Source organism: Lissotriton helveticus, chromosome 1_2 (assembly GCF_964261635.1).
Source record: "Lissotriton helveticus chromosome 1_2, aLisHel1.1, whole genome shotgun sequence".
In the NCBI taxonomy this organism is placed as follows: Eukaryota; Metazoa; Chordata; class Amphibia; order Caudata; family Salamandridae; genus Lissotriton; species Lissotriton helveticus.
In genome coordinates this window covers 117,884,771-117,901,315 of record NC_136058.1, presented here as the reverse complement: position 1 = coordinate 117,901,315, position 16,545 = coordinate 117,884,771, and the positions used below count along the sequence as shown (strand labels likewise).

General features: G+C 48.5%; 1 protein-coding gene across 1 annotated transcript in view; it reads right to left on the bottom strand.

Moving 5' to 3' along the window:
• LOC144807784 (E3 ubiquitin-protein ligase RNF170-like) overlaps positions 1-15,786 on the bottom strand; it is a 49,857-nt gene extending 34,071 nt beyond the window's left edge. Inside the window, exon 1 of the mRNA XM_078673435.1 lies at positions 15,650-15,786. Coding sequence (XP_078529561.1) covers positions 15,650-15,696 — 47 coding nt within the window. The 5' untranslated portion in view covers positions 15,697-15,786. The remainder of the gene's footprint in view (positions 1-15,649) is intronic.
• Between the last annotated feature and the right edge of the window lie 759 nt (positions 15,787-16,545).

Here is a 16,545-nt window from a genome sequence, read left to right as displayed (position 1 = left end):
ATTCTGGGCAAATCACTTAATCTCCCCGTGCCTAACAAAAATGAATGTCCTTGTATAATACAACTGGTGCTATGTAAAGCGCTCTGAATCCCGATTCGGGTCAAGTTCACACTATATAAAACTCTGTAAAATAAAGAAAATAAAATTTAAAAAATGCTTGTCATAAAAGTATTTTTGTCCATAAACATAAGTTTATATCCCACAATAATTAATTTATTCCTTCTAGCAATTCACAAATGTATTCCTGGTGGGTGCAAATGTATTTATAACTGTGTCTTTTTCTACTAATAGTGTGGAGACATGCGCCGTTGTAAATCTCACTCTAGAGATAAGAAAGAGTGTGGTATCTCTTGGAACTTTGGGAACTCTCAGAATCATATAGATTTGTGGACATTCTCAAACTTCAGTACCACCCCTTTCCACCCTGCAAATAGAAGGAGATGTTCCCCTGCCAAAGGCTAGGGTAACACCACTTCCAGGATGGGAAGTGCCATGCGATCCCCCCCCAGGTTTTATGCGGATGTAGGGGGAAGAGAAGGTAATTTGGTTGACCTCTTTTAGATAGACCCCCATGTGCTATCCCTTGGCACCTAATACTCCTTATGACTTTCCCCTGTGTTTTTTGCTGTTTTTTTTTCAGATTACAGATTGACACAGTGGCCATGTGTCTCTGAGTCTGCGGAACCTGGTCAGTTTAGGTGCAGGGATTTTGAATTGTTGCAGTATGTTGCACGCTTGACCAAATAACTTTTTTTAAGGTGAGGCTTATGTGTTCTTGCATGTTATTTCCAGGAACAGTGAATTCAGAAAACTTAATGATCCACATATTAAATTATACTAATAGTCATCCTTCCATAAATGCTGTAGTGATTTCCCTTTTGGGCTCACTTTGGTACTCCCTTTGTTTTGTGTATTAGCTGTTTTTGCCTGCCACTGCTTAGCACAGTCACACATAAAATATTTGTTTTTGTGACATGATGCTTTTTAGAAATATGCTATACATATTATTTTTTATTCATTGACTCTTCTTACATTTCGTACAAGGTCGAACAACATGGTGTACTGTTTTCTTGTGTCCAGTCAGCAATATCACGTAACTTTTTTAGACATACCATAGTAGCACAGCTGCAGTTGTCTAACACAATAGTTCTTATCATATAAACGATGCCCTTCCCGTAGGGTGGTAGAGAGGAGAATGCCAGCAGAGAGACCGGTCCTGGAACGGAGGCAGCAGCCTTGCGTAAACTGAGCTTACACCTACGATGCAGACCACCTAACTACACACACCAGGTATAAGGTCTTTTGCTAATCCCAGAGATCACTAATACATCCCTGTGCTCACATAGTAAGGGTAGGCCTAGAAAGATATATTAGTTGCCATGGTTGTGTTATTCTTTATATACAGCCTGCTAGTAATGTTGATTATGTTGATTTGTTGTATTTGTTTACTTATCACAGCACACTTCCATTAAAATAGGCTACAATAGTTTAAATAAACATGTTGTTAACTTTCTTTGGGTCTCTCCTTTGTTCACTATGAACATGCATGAGTGAGAAACGAAAGGTGATGATCTGTTTTCACAGTTCCCTTGGGGACTAGAGGGTCATGTTCTAGGTTTGCCAAAATCACCTGCTTCTCTGGAAGGTAAGAAGTTCAGGTGAGGCACTGCGAGCTAGTCAGATTTGGGCCTACAAGTACTGAATTGGTAGAGAGACTCAGTCCCTCCATTCTGATATCCTTACATCCAAAGGCACAGTTCTGCTTTCCCAGCCGAATCCCTGCGAGAAATCTATCTTCCCTTTTCTACATATTCTTGTCTTTTTTCACATATAGTTGTGTGTTTTTACTTGTGGCGTTTGATCAAGTTAATGTAAGATTTGCCACACAAAGGTAGTTGAATCTGTAGCATTCTTGGTATAATTTCTCAATAGAACCTTTGCAAATCCTAAACAATTCCCTGATACAATTACATGAAGTGGAAGCTCAGAAAAAATAGAAAAGTAGAAAAACCCACATTACTTTTATAGGGCTCTCTCTGGAAGCTGAATGACAATACAAGTGTTGATCAACAGTGCCTGCCCTGGTGTGTTGTGGGCATTTTAAGTTATGTTCTTGCCAACTGCAGGATTACATCCCTGGGTGACTAATTTCAGATATGGGAAACCAAAGTCCTTGGGCAGGCCCTGGGGCGGGCATTTGGAAAATTACCACTCGTTCACCGTGAAAATCTGCCAACATTCGCCTGCGATACATGACAGAAAGCACGTCCCAGCTTGGCAGAGGTACCGCTTGGAAGGAGTGACTTTGCACTTTTTAAGCACTGTTAAACTCCAAAATCTAAATTCTGGTGTCAGAAATTCACAGATATTTCGGTTTCTGATTTTGCTGTTGTTGAGGGAGGCTGGTTGCAACTAACTACACATTTCCCTCTTTGATAAAAACATAACAGTGGTGGTGTAACAGCATTCTAAAGGAGCCTCAGAGCGACTATTTTCTAATTGAATTAAAATGACTTCTGCTTCACCTTGGCATGGGTGGGACTTAATGAAGAATTACATAGGTGCGGAGCTATGCGCCCCAAAGCCCATATTTACAGGGAAATGACTTAGGGCAGCGCCGCAAGTCTTCTTGCTGCCCTGCCCTACAGTAATGTGCAAGGGCAGGAATGCCCTGTATTTATGAAATAAGGTACATTCCTGTCCTTTCCCCCTGTGATGGCACACAATATGCTACCTTGCGTCTACAGAGGCACACTGGCACCATGGTGCAAAGGTGTCTGTGTTGCATGCAGGATGGTTTTTGTGCAGAGAAGGGGGACCTTCCTGCACACAAAAATCCAGTGAGGCATTATCCTATTTCCATGTGTGCTGCACAAAACAGCACACATGGAAAGAGAAAAACACGAGCAGAAATAAAAATATTTCTCCTCGTTCTGGGGCGGCATTAAAATCCATGGGTTATACGTGGGAGAAGCCACTGCACCGCCCATGGAATGCCTCCTTGGTGCAAAGTAAGAAACGCAGCCACTTGCGCTGCTTTGTCTTACTCCATATCTATGAGGCCACGCAAAGTGGTTTTGCTTGTCCTCATTGATATCATTGATAGGCTTGGGTGTCCAGAGCATAAAAAAGTTACTCTCCAGGGGCGCAAGACTTTCGTTAATAAGCCCCTAAGTGTAGAGGCTCCATGGCGGAAGGGCCAGCTCTGAAAGTCTTTCGCAGGCCAATAAAACCACGAATAATTGGAAATTGTCAGAAGGACTGAACAGTGGCGTCCGCAACAAACAAAAAGTAGTGGAGGGAGTGCAGGAGGGGGAGCACGGGAGGGGGTTTAACAATACAGGAACTTACCTGAAGCTGCCGGCTAGCTCCCGCGTCGCACCTCGGTGTTCTTTCTGGTCACAGCAGACACTGGGACAGCATCACAGACTCCTTGTGCAATCCCTGCGCTGCTCTCATTCTGTGAGAGCAGCGCAGGGATTGGCATGAGCGGGCTGGTTTGACACTCCGCTCAGGACAGGTAGTCTGTGCTGTTTCTCCAACCTGGTTGTTCAATACAGCCTGGTTGGAGAAACCTAAGTGCACATGTGTTTGACAAGCCTAATGCAGCCAGCCAAGCACACATGTGCACTTAGGAGCGCACAAGCCAGTTCTCCACCCATAGCCCCACCCTTTCCTACACACGCTGGCTCAGCCAGCAGGTGAAAAATAACACGATGATAGAACATCATTTTAGTTTTTCACCTGCTGGCTCAGTGCCAGTGGGGTGACGCTCCTCCGCCATTGAGGAGCAGCCGTCCCTGGGACTGGAGATGTTTCCAATACACAAAGGGACACACTTATGAGCAAAATATTCATCCCAGGAAGGCCTTAACATTCAATCAATCAATCAATGGCACTTATAGAGCGCGCTACCTACCCGAAGGGTCTCAAGGCGCTGGGGGGGGGGGGGTGCCGCTACTGCTCGAATAGCCAGGTCTTCAGCTTCTTCCTGAAGGAGAGGTGGTCTTGGGTCAGGCGTAGGTCGGGAGGGAGGGAGTTCCAGGTCTTGGCGGCCAGGTAGGAGAAGGACCTTCCTCCTGATGTCGCTCTTCGGATGCGGGGGACAGCGGCGAGGGCGAGGTTGGCTGATCGGAGGTGGCGTTTGGGAGCGTGGAAGTTGATTCGGCTGTTGAGGTAGCTCGGGCCTTGGTTGTGTAGGGCTTTGTGTGCGTGGGTGAGGAGGCGGAACGTGATTCTTTTGTTGACGGGGAGCCAGTGAAGGTCTCTCAGATGTCCGGAGATGTGGCTGGTTCGTGGGAGGTCGAGGATGAGTCTGGCTGAGGCGTTCTGGATCCGCTGGAGTCTCTTCTGGAGTTTGGCGGTGGTCCCGGCGTAGAGGGCGTTGCCGTAGTCCAGCCGGCTGGTGACGAGGGCCTGGGTGACGGTCTTCCTGGTCTCGGTGGGGATCCACCAGAAGATCTTCCGTAGCATGCGCAGGATGTTGAAGCACGCCGAGGAGACGTTGTTGACTTGCCTGGTCATGGAGAGGGAGGAGTCCAGGATGAAGCCCAGGTTGCGTGCGTGGTCCGTCGGTTTGGGTGCGGTACCCAGGGCGGGGGGCCACCAGGAGTCGTCCCAGGCGGAGGGCGAGGAGCCCAGGATGAGGACCTCCGTCTTGTCCGAGTTTAGTTTCAGGCGGCTGGTCGTCATCCACTCGGCTACCTCTTTCATCCCTTCGTGCAGGTTGGCTCTGGCGGCGGCGGGGTTGTTGGTCAGGGAGAGGATCAGCTGGGTGTCGTCGGCGTAGGAGATAATGCTGAGGTTGTGTTTGCGTACGATGGCCGCGAGGGGGCTCATGTAGACGTTGAAGAGGGTTGGGCTCAGAGAGGATCCTTGGGGGACGCCGCAGATGACTTCGGTGGCCTCTGACTTGTACGGTGGTAGGCGGACTCTCTGTGTTCTTCCGTCGAGGAAGGAGATGATCCATTCCAGTGCCTTCCCCTGGACTCCGGCGTTGTCGAGGCGCTGCACTAGGGTGCGGTGGCAGACCGTGTCGAAGGCCGCGGAGAGGTCAAGGAGGATGAGGGCCGCTGTTTCTCCATTGTCCATCAGGGCTCGGATGTCATCGGTGGCGGCGATGAGGGCGGTCTCGGTGCTGTGATTGGCTCGGAAGCCGGACTGTGAGGGGTCGAGGGATCCGTTCGTCTCGAGGAAGGCGGCCATCTGCTTGTTGACGTTCTTCTCAATGACTTTGGCTGGAAACGGGAGGAGCGAGATGGGGGCGGTAGTTCTTGAGGTCGGTGGGGTCCGCTGTTGGTTTCTTGAGTAGAGCGCTGAGTTCGGCGTGCTTCCAGCTCTCCGGGAAGGTGGCGGTGTCAAAGGATGTGTTGATGATGTCTCGCAGGTGGGGTGCGATGACTGCGTCGGCCTGGTTGAAGACGTGGTGAGGGCAGGGGTCGGTTGGTGATCCGGAGTGGATGGAGTTCATCGTGCGGATGGTGTCTTCGGTGCTGATCGGGGTCCAGGCGTGGAGGGTGGTGGTGGGGGGTGGTTGTTCGGTCATGGTGTGCGTTGGTTGGTTGTTGAAGCTGTTGTGTATGTCCGTGATCTTGTTGTGGAAGTATGAAGCGAGGGAGTTGCAGAGGTCTTGCGATGGGGTGATGTCGTTGTTTCCTGCGCTGGGGTTGGAAAGCTCTTTCACGATGTTGAAGAGTTCCTTGCAGTTGTGTGCGTTGTTGTCCAGCCGGTCCTTGAATGCTGTTTTCTTGGCGGCGCGGATCAGCTGGTGGTGTTTCCGGGTGGCGAGTTTGAAGGAGGTCCTGTTGTCCGGTGTCGGTTCCCTTTTCCAGACTTTCTCGAGGGCTCGGCAGTTCTTCTTGGAGCTCTTGAGTTCGTCGGTGAACCATGGGGCCTTCTTGCTGCCGGGTCTGCTAGGCGGGGTCCTCAGAGGGGCGAGCTCGTCCGCGCAGATGCTGATCCACTTCGTGAGGTTGTCGGCGGCCTGGCTGGGGTCTGCTGAGCTGGCAGGAGGGTGCTGGCTCAGGGACGTGGCGAGCTGGTCTGCTGTGATCTTGTTCCAGCTTCTGCGGGCGGTCTGTTGCTGGTGGTGGTGGGTCGTCGTTCTCTTGAAGGTGAAGTGGACGCAGCTGTGGTCCGTCCATTGAAGCTCAGTGGCGTGGCTGAAGCTGACGTCTTTGCTGGAGGAGAAGACTGCGTCGAGTGTGTGTCCGGCGCGGTGGGTGGGGGTGGACACCAGTTGCTTGAGTCCCAGGTTGGCGAGGTTGTCGAGCAGGGTGCTGGAGTTGCGGTCGTTGTTGTTTTCCAGATGGAAGTTGAGGTCTCCCAGGAGGATGTAGTCAGCGGAGGGGAGGGCATGCGGGCTGACGAAGTCGGCGATGTCCTCGCTGAAATGTGTGCGTGGTCCAGGGGGTCGGTAGATCAGGGTGCCTCTGAGGGTGGTGTTCGGGTTGGTGTGGATCTGGAAATGCAGGTGTTCGGCGCTGGTCAGGGTGTTGTCGGTGCTGGTCGTGAGACGGATGGTGTTCCTGTGGATGATGGCGATGCCTCCTCCCATCTGGTTGGCGTTGCGGTCCCTGCGGACGATCTTGTAGCCTTCTGGGATGGCGATGGCGATGTCGGGAGCTGAAGAGGCGTTCATCCAGGTCTCCGTGAGGAAGGCAACGTCAGGGGCTGTGGCGTCTAGGAGGTTCCAGAGTTCTACGGCGTGTCTGTGGACGGAACGGGTGTTGAGCAGGATGCACTTGAGGTGTGTGCTGCTGGTGTTCGATTTGGCGGGTGCTGGTGTGAGGCAGGTCCGGATGCAGGCGAACTTGCAGGCGTGGCAGCTGGAAGGTCCGTGGGTGCGTCGTGGAGTGGCTTGGTGGCACTCTGGGCGTCGGCCGGTGTTGAGTGCGTTGAGGGTGGCGGCGGAGTACGTCCTGCGGGTCGGTCGGGATCGTCGAGGTCCAGGGGTCCTGGCGCTGGTCGCGGTCCGGTCGCGGACGGGCGCAGACGGGCTTACCTTTGGCGCGCCTTCGGCGCACAATCGGCGCGCCCGCTGCGCGTCAACGCTGCGCGTTCGCACGGTCGCCATTTAAGGCGAAGTGCGCGGGTGGGCGGAGCAGCTGGGAGGCGGGAGCGGGGAGGGATACAGAAGAGAAGAAAGGGGCGGGGACAAGCGGCGGTGGCGGGAAGGGAGGGTGGAGGGCGGCGGACAACACGAAGGAGGGGGATGAACAAAACAGGCACAAATCTGCTACAAAACAAGGGGTATGAGGGGAAAGATACCAAGATACACGGAAAATACTACACAAGCACAACTGTTGGACAAAACAGGAAAAAAAAGGAAAGAATAAAGGAGATGCACGGAGTTAAGGAAAGAAAACAGGCACAAATGTTTGTCAAAACAAATCCTACTGCGGGGGCAGCCGGCAGCCGGCAAAACGAGGCAGTAGCGAGGCAGAGGGCGGGCAGGGGCACACGCAGCAGCTGGTGGCCGTGCGGCGCGGGTGTGACCCTGGTACAGTTACCAGCAGTGGCACCCCACTTTAATCAGTCCATTTATGCCCCCACTATTTTTTTGCGTTTGTTTTTTATTTATTTTTATTTTGCTTTTCTGTGAACTCGGTGCCACCCAACTTGCATTCTAAGTGGCCACATCAGAGCAGCTGTGCCTAGAGTACACACCAACTTGTGCAACGGCTACAACACTATAAAGTGTGTGCTTTCTCTTTGATGGCAACCCAGTGGACTGATTTTTCAGTTGACAGAAAGTCCTACCCCCTTCCCCACTCCCCACACTCTATAATGTCTAATGTCTATTTTAGAATAAGCCCGTGGGCACTAATGAAAGCAAGGACAAGTACCCCTCACACCCTGGTGGGTGCTGAAGAGAGACATAATGTGGGTGCAAAGGGCCCCCTGACCACCATGAACTCCGGCGCCACTTCTCCTGCTGCACCTGTTATACCTGTGCTACTGTATAAGATTTCTTTTTTTTTATCATCAAATCTGCCACTTGATCCAGTTCCTGGCTGGAAAGGGTTGGGTGGGAGGAGTCGAGTGCTATTCGGTGTCACTTGGTCCCATTCACTTCATCCAAAAATAGACTGGAAACCTGACACCGTGATTGGGCAACTTTTAGGAGTCGTTCTGTGTGATTGGTGACCGAGCCTTGACTTTCAAAAGTAACTTTTCAAAGTATGTCAAGGGGGTCAAGGGGAGGTCAGAGCCGTCCACCACGAGCCCATCTTTAAATAACAAAGGACGCCAGAAATTGACAGAATAAAGAGGGGAGTTTTCACCTTTCGAGCGGCGCTGCCTCTGTTTACCTTGAATCCGCGCCAATGTCAGCCGTAGATTTTGGCAGCCGCTCTGAGAAGTCAAACATGACAGGAGGAATGGGCTCCTATTAATAAGCTGCAGTGCGCGACAGAGCATAATGCCTTCCAACATCTGCCTGCGACCATTGATTTCTCTTGAATGAAATGTACATTAGGCAAACAGGCAAAGGTGTTTGACTGGCGACACAAACGTACACATTAATCATTCGAGAGGGAAACTTCTGTATGGTTTGATAGCAGTGTTGTAATGTAGAGTTTGTATAGCGTCTCACTCCCATATTTAGGCCCTGAAGCGCTTCCAGGTGGTCTGTAGTGGGATAGTCTGTTTTGTATGGTTGGTAGAATGTCGCTTTGAAGGGTGCCCTGCATGGGAAGAGTTTGAGTCTCGTGCGTGAGGGTCGGAGGGGTGCTTTCAACATGCTGCTGTGAGCTTGGCCCTGTGCTTAAGCATGGAGTGAGTGAGAGTGGTGTAAGAGAGGGAGGGGGTCACTCTTGTGCATTCCAACCATATTATAGTAAGGTGCTACTCCATTTTATGCATAGCTGGTAGAGTGTGGGTGGAATGAGTGGCCAAAGTGGCACATTTGTGGCGTTGTGAGTGAGGTACAGATGGGTGCTCCAAAAGTTGCAGTGAAGTTGACTCTACTCTTCAGTAAGAAGATGCAAGAGGGACATTCAGGGGTATATTTAGTAAAAAGTCACGCAGCGCAGCACTGTGCTGCGCTGAGTGACAGGAAAAGGACAGGAATGTTCAGTGTTTAACATAATCTGGTGCATTCCTGTCTTTTCCTGGAGTTGGCGCACAATGTGATGCCTAACACCAATGCAGGCACTATTGTCCCATGGTGCAAGGCAGGCGCGCAACACCCATTGGACTCACCGGGCTTCAGCCTCCCCCGTCGTGTGTGGCAGCCCGGGATGAGACAGATCCCGGGCACAAACACAGCCACACCCGAACGTTTCACAGGTCTTTAAAATACCATTTGAATGTTAATTAGGCCTTGGTGTTGTTTCACCCCTTGTTGGAGGCCCTGCAGCTCCACTCTGCCTACTGATTAAAAGTTCAGCCCCCCCGGAAAATTTTTCTTAGCCCCCCCCCCCGAAATTTGGCTCTAGTTGCGCCTCTGGTGCAAGGGTGCCTGTGTTGTAGGCAGGATTGTTTTTGCACAGGAAGGGGTACCTTCCTGCACAAAAATAATCCCCTAAGGCATTTTCCTCTTTTTATATTTGCTGCAGAATGCAGCTCACGTCGAAAAAGGAAAACACAAGGAGAAATAAAGGTATTCCTCCTCGTTATTCCTGCCCTGGGGATACGTAGCATTTTGACGCACTCCCAGGTCTACCAGTACTGGTAAATCTAGGAATGCATCAAACTCCATGGGTGTTGCACGGGAACACCCGTGCACTACCCATGAAATGCCTCCCTGGGGCAGAGTAACCCAACGGAGGGATTTGCGCTGCCCTGCGTTGCATTACTCTAGATTTATCAAGCCACTCAGGGCCACGTAAGGATGCCTTGCGTGGCTTGATACATTTTACTTATGAGTTGCGTCGCTCTTGCGCCCCGTGGCGTGGCGCAAGAGCAACGCTACTCATTGTTAAATATAGGCCTTAGTTTTGTCTAGACTTCTTATGTTTGGGTTTGATAGACAGTCTCATGTTGATGGACAGTCTCTCGCTTATGGACAGTGACTGTGGAGCCTTTGCAGCATTTCTTGTTTCCTGATCTACTAGTAACATCGCCTGCACTAGAAAGACCGCCTGGCCTGCCATCATTAGCCTTGCTCTCAACTAAGCATTGTTAAATGAAGCAGGGAAAAAGAGGTGTGGCCTTCTCTGTTTCTCAATCCCCTTGTGCCGAGACAAGGCTACTCTGTGCTGAATGATCACGTGGCAGACTTTGCAATGTATTTAGTGTGTTTCCTTGAGAGTAGGTATGTCGGTCTAGTTTTCCAGTTTTAGGATTTTCTGTGCCTCCCTGTCAAAAGAGTAGCCTTCTTATATCCTACTGTGTTGAAAAAGTCTTGTGAAAACTAGCCACTAATGTCTTTGTCCAACGTCAACCTTTTCAATGCAATTTAATAGCAGCTTGGCTGCTCATTGGGCCTAATAATGCCTAATAAAGTGTGTTCCTTAGGACAATAAGTCACACCTGCATCTATAGAAGCAGTACCCTGTACACTTACATGTTTCTCCTACTTGCCGCCTCCTCAGAGCAAGTGTTGAGCAGGAATGGTAGATAGGACCATCTCTACCCACATTCAAATTGGTGTGGAAACACCTATTCTCCCAAAGAAGTGATACTCAAAGTATGGCCCGGGGGGCGCATGTGGCCCTCCAGATCTTTACATACGCCCCCCCCCCCTGGTCAACCGCAGCACTGGGCTGCTGTTTACTCGACTCAGCACTAACATTGAAATATGATGAACAGGTAAGCATTTATTTAAAGGTTAATTGGTGTTAAAGAAAGGAAGTAACTAGAGTCTCCTGCACTGTTTAACTTAAGAAATACCTTTTTTCTTAAAGACATCTTGCAGCCAAAGGGTAAAAATACGATAAAGTGTCTTCAAAATTCAAAAAGTATATTTACATGCAGAACTGTTTCACATTATGAACAACATTATAGTTTATTAAATCAAACTCAGGAGATGGTTTTGTACAGCACACACCCCAAAGTCATGTATTTCAAGGTCAGCTTATATGTGACCTTTAAGAAAAATGAGTGAAAGGCAAATAAAATAATTGCCTAGGATCACACAATGTGGTCAACTGGGAAAGTCGGGACTGATCCTCAGTTTTATGGTTTTACATTGTACAGTTTACCCACCAGATGTACAAACGTTGTTCCCTTGCACCCACCTTATTTCCAAACACACCCCCAAGCTGCCACCATGCTGGCATCAATGCGACCTTCGATCACACCACAGACCATTCTTTTTGGCCCCTGGGAAAATATTTGCGGGTACTCTAGAGTCGCAAGAGACCTGCTGGCCTGAAACTCACCTTCCAGGCTGGTACCCCACCACCGCCACATCCGGGCTCCTTTAGAGACAAGAGCCATAGTGATAGTGCACAAGATTCTGCCCTCCGACAGAGACTTGTGACATCAAACTGGAATACCCAATTGCAGAACCAAGTTTATGAATAAGCAAAAGCTATTTGTTAAAATACAGCACAATGCTGGTAAGCAGGGGTGGTTGCACTAACTTCAAACAGCTAATGTGGTGCAAACTGCAAGTACTCTGACATAACAAATGACGTTATTAAGGCCTTATCATGGCCTGTGGGTGTGAACCAGTTTTCAGGAGTAAGGCTGGATGGAAGCGCTTTTTCAGTTGCATGTATCAAACTATGCAATGTAATGCCTGAACCATTGTAACACATTGAGTATGTTTACTGTAAGGCAATGTGCTAGAGCCTGTGCTGTTAAAAATCTTTAAAGATTTCTTGCAGCTTTATTTTCCTCTGTCCCAAAGAAGTCACTTTAGTGGTAGGTGAGTCTTAGAAATCCCTTGACATCAGTACATCCAGCCCATAGCCCTTGGCAGGCGAATATAGGGGCCATATTATCAAGCAAGGGCGATACATTATCACCACTTTTATCGACAGGAAACTGCTGCTAAAGCGGTGATAATGGGCTTGATAATATGCCCTTGTGAATTCCCATAGAAGCCCAGGTTAACACCAGAACCTGGGCTTCTATGGGAATTCACAAGGGCATTTTATCAAGGCCATTATCGCCGCTTTAGCGGCAGTTTCCTGCCGATAAAAGCGGAGATAATGTATCGCCCTTGCTTGATAATATGGCCCATTGTCTTAATTAGCTACATAATGACATGTGATGGTATGAGAAAGTCATTAACTAGGTATAGCCGAAAGGTAAACAATGTATAATAACTATGTCACAGTCCTGAATCTCAATGCCGCTGTTTGAGTAGCATGAGAATGAATGAATGGGTGAATGAATTAATTGATAGCATGCAATAGAGCACTCTGGTACCCACAGTGGGACATCCTGGTTCTAATGTCGAGACCACGGGCCTGGCTTGGTCTTTCCCAACAGGAGCATTAGAATTTATAACACTTGTCTCCGTTTGATCCCCAGATAATTATAGTTTGCAAAAGGAGTGTTGACCCCCCTTTAAGGTTTTAGTCAAGGGACCCAAAGCCCTTTGATGCTTACAGAAAATATCTTTGTCTTGTGAACACCGTTCTCTTTGCCTCTCGCTGAGCACCGGTCAGCAGCACTTGCTACCAGGCCAGTCACGGTCTTCTTTTGAATGAAGAGGCCTGCTCCCTTTTCCCACAAGGCTGCCCACATGCTTTGCATAATCACACTATCAAACCATCCCACCGGCACCATATCACAGGTTAGGAGTGAAAGAATGTTCACAACCCCTGAGAAACAGAGTCAGTGCTTGTTGGAAGTTAATTAACTCTAGCGGAATAGGTGATTTATTTCCAGTTATGCGAGCCCTGTGTCAGCACCCACAGAGATGGAACTGCAGGCCGGCCTCCCTCACGTGGTGGACATATAGAAGGTTGTGTAAGGTGAGCACTCACGTGAGCCATGGAAAAGCTTCATCTTTTCCATCTACAATATGATGTGGAAGGTGAAGGGGTGCTTGGGTCACGAAAAGGCTCTATATTTTGATTATTGAATTGATTGAACACTTTTTACTTATTTAGAGAGGTTTAGGCCATAGTTCCTTAATCTAGAATGTGCATGGTTTCCTCACAGTTGCTTTATTATATCGAAGGCTGGAAGAAAAAGCCCTGAATGATTCCAGGCCAGCTGTCAAGTGCCAGACTGGAACCTGGGTGAAAAGTGTTGGCGGAAGGGAACTGTTTTAGAGGCTCTATTTGGAATTTTTTGTGTGTCTAGTCTTATACAAAACGACCGTGTACCTGTGTTTTAGGGCCTCGTAGTTTGGGGGGAATTGAAAAACGTTCAATTTCTGCAGAAAACTCTTAAAAGAACAGTCCAATGGCTGAATCTCCTAAACCATAGCGACAGTTCAGTGGAAAAATCTACTCCGTATTTAGTGTTTCCTCCAGAAAGTAGAGGATTTTTCGTTCCCTGCGAACTCTCAATTGGGCCCTGGGGGGGATATTTACAACTAAATTTCGGAGTGTTCTGTTGCGCCAAAATTGCTAACACCGTGCTCTGACATTTTTAAAACACAGGGACGCACGGTACTACAAAAGTCGGCGCACCCCTGTGTTTTCTCTAGCGCTGGCACTAATAAAGCTGCCTAGCTCCAGCGCAGGGATCCTTGCGCCAAGTTGCAAGGGTGCCTGCTATGTGGGACACCTTCCTGCACATAAACAATCTTGCAAGGCAATTTGCACTTTCTATGTGTGCTGCAGCTCATATGCAAAGAGCAAAAAACACGGAGCAATTAATAATTTCTCCTCGTATCGCCAGTCTAGGACCAGGTATTTCCCATGCATTCGTTTTTGACGCTGCCCCAGTTTTGTAAATATGGGGCAGCGTCAAAAAACAATGGATGTTGCATCGGAACGCCCTCTGCAACACCCATTGCACACCCTTTTCACGCTGAGAAAGCCTCAGGGTAACTATGCGCTCTACAAGTCAAGATAAGTGAAGCATGAAAATGGCCTTATTTACAAGGTTCGTTATGCCACGTTAAGTAATGCCGCTTCGTAACTACGGGGAAGGGGATATCGCCACCAGAACATTGCTAAAAGTGACGTTCTGGTGGTTATATCCTCTTGTAAATATGCCCTAAGTTTCTCCAAGGTTTGAATCAGGAAAGATGCAAAATACAATAAACCAGATATAACAGTTTGCTAAAGCACCTCTGGTTGAACCAAAAAGGCGCAACCTGTGATGACAGTACGAGCTAGAGGATAAAGACCCACCAGGCCCATGTTAGCGACTTGCTCGAGGGTTTTCGGCACAATAAAACAAAATGTACATTTATATACCTCACTATCTCTTTTCTATGTCACCTGGTTAGAGTTGAGGCATTTTGGGATAATCTGGTGCCCAATGCTGATGGCTTCCTTGGGGACTACCTTGTACTACCATATTGTACAACAAGATACACGTGAAAATTGAGGTTTTAAAGAAAAGAGATTTGGAGAAATGGAAGAGGCTAACACTGGCCAAAGTGCCAGTGAAAAGACATAAACGTTCTGCTCACCGCATGGTGTTTTGCTGCTGTCAGGGTGAATCAAGCACAAACACACTAGTACAGATGGGGGTGGAACTATCCTTCTTGTTTATGCGTTTGGCTTCCGTGTTTTCTAAGACGTGTTGGCATAAGGTGGCAGTGGCACGCTGTCTTACTCACACCCCCACATGCACATGCTCTGTTAATTTATCATGGGACTGGTGCTTCTGAGCAGTTCATTCTGGCCAGGATATTCTGGCAGGTTCCTGCACGTTTGTTCTGCATTCATTCTTCTGCCAATCCGCATTACGTTACCAAAAACACGGAAAGATTCAAGAGGGGCAGGTGGAGTTTGACATTCTTAGCATATTTGTTTCTCTCAGCTGCGTTACCAGTCACACTGTTTCATGAGCCGCAGACTCCATTAATCCAAACAAAGTCGGGAAGGACAGTTACATTCTACAAATGTACTATTCGTGGGTGTCACCTTGAAATGTGTTCCGGTGACTGAACCAGAAGTCAGGGGTAGTGATGGTGGTATCCCGATGTAGACTCACCATGAGAGCAATTTCACAAACTGCAGAGATAGTTGGTGCCTCCTTCGTTCTGTACAATTGGTGACTCATTGATAAATGATGTAAACATAATCCCCTGCGTCAGGACAGTTTTATAATATTAAGGCCCTGATTTCAAGTTGTGCAAGTTTCTAAGGGTATTTATCACACTCGATAACTGGGGTTGAGGTATTTATTGGGTGAAACACATGCTACATATTCAGAATTTGGGCCCTGGAAATAAGGCATAATATGTGAATATGGTATTTACAGACCCAAATTCTGCATGTTTTGCTTCTTTTCCTGGCATTTTCACGAACACATTTCGATAGGTTTGCCATGCTGTAAAGTGTCATGGAGAAGCTCGTTAGGGGTGCTCGTTTACTACAAAACTACCAGCTCCCACCCATCTGCAAACTCTTGTTTGTGTAGAGATCAGAATTTAACCCCCACCTCACAAGGAGGGCCTTATTATCTACACTACGCCTGTGGTAGTACCTCAGCACTGGCCCTATAAACGAAAAGAAACGTGCCTTTACCTACACACACACAAGTTATTAGTCTAACCACACAAAACCCTCCGTGTCAGGTACGAACAAACAATTCAACCAAACCCATCGACTCTCCTCACCTTGTGTCTGACGTGGCGCAGAAAGCGGGGCTGAGCATCGTGGCCATAGTCTATCTCTGAAGCGCCTCCTCGGCTGATGGGGAAGAGTTGTGAGCTGCGAGTGCCGCGTACAATTCATAGCGGCAGCCTGACTACACCAGTTAACCATTAACCAGGTCATGTAATGCCAAGGTTTTCAGAAATGTAGCAACAGCAGGAAAGGAAACCCTCGCAGGAGAAATTGACTGCACCTGGTCATGTGGTTATCGGAAAAGATCTGAAAACCCGCCTCCCCGTTTTAAATAGCTTGTGACAAGGATAATGATTCTGTGCTGAAATGGCAGCGTTATCCTTGACAGGTCACGAGTAGTTTGACCATAGGACATGGCACAGCTGCGATTAGCTGCAGAAGGCTGGAGAACCTGCTCACCTGGCCTCCTGCAACTGATTGTTTTACATTACACAACGGCGAGAGGGCGTAATGTAGAGGATTTACTCCAGCCAAGATGAATCATCTCTTCCCAGCAGCACCTAGGTACAGAAGCAGCATGGTCAGCGACTAGCTGCCGCCTCCCCCCCAATCCGGCACCCAATACCCAGGAACGTGGACACGAGACGTCTTTACTTTTTGGAAGGCGGGCGCTAGTCGCCCGGCCGTATTTATTAAAGTATGAAATTAAAAAAGGTTTTAATTGCATAATCAACAATTTATACAAAATTCAGCAGGACATTTAGGTACATAATTCTTAGCAACACTAAACATCCTCATCTAGAATTTTTGTACATTTCTGGCCATATGGCAGGGTCACTACCGGTGTCAGGTCCTACAAGCCGCGCCTCCCCTCTGGATGTGCGCATGCGCAGTGTTACCCCGGGAATTGCCCGGTCTACGCCCTGAACTCCATTTACCCACTAAA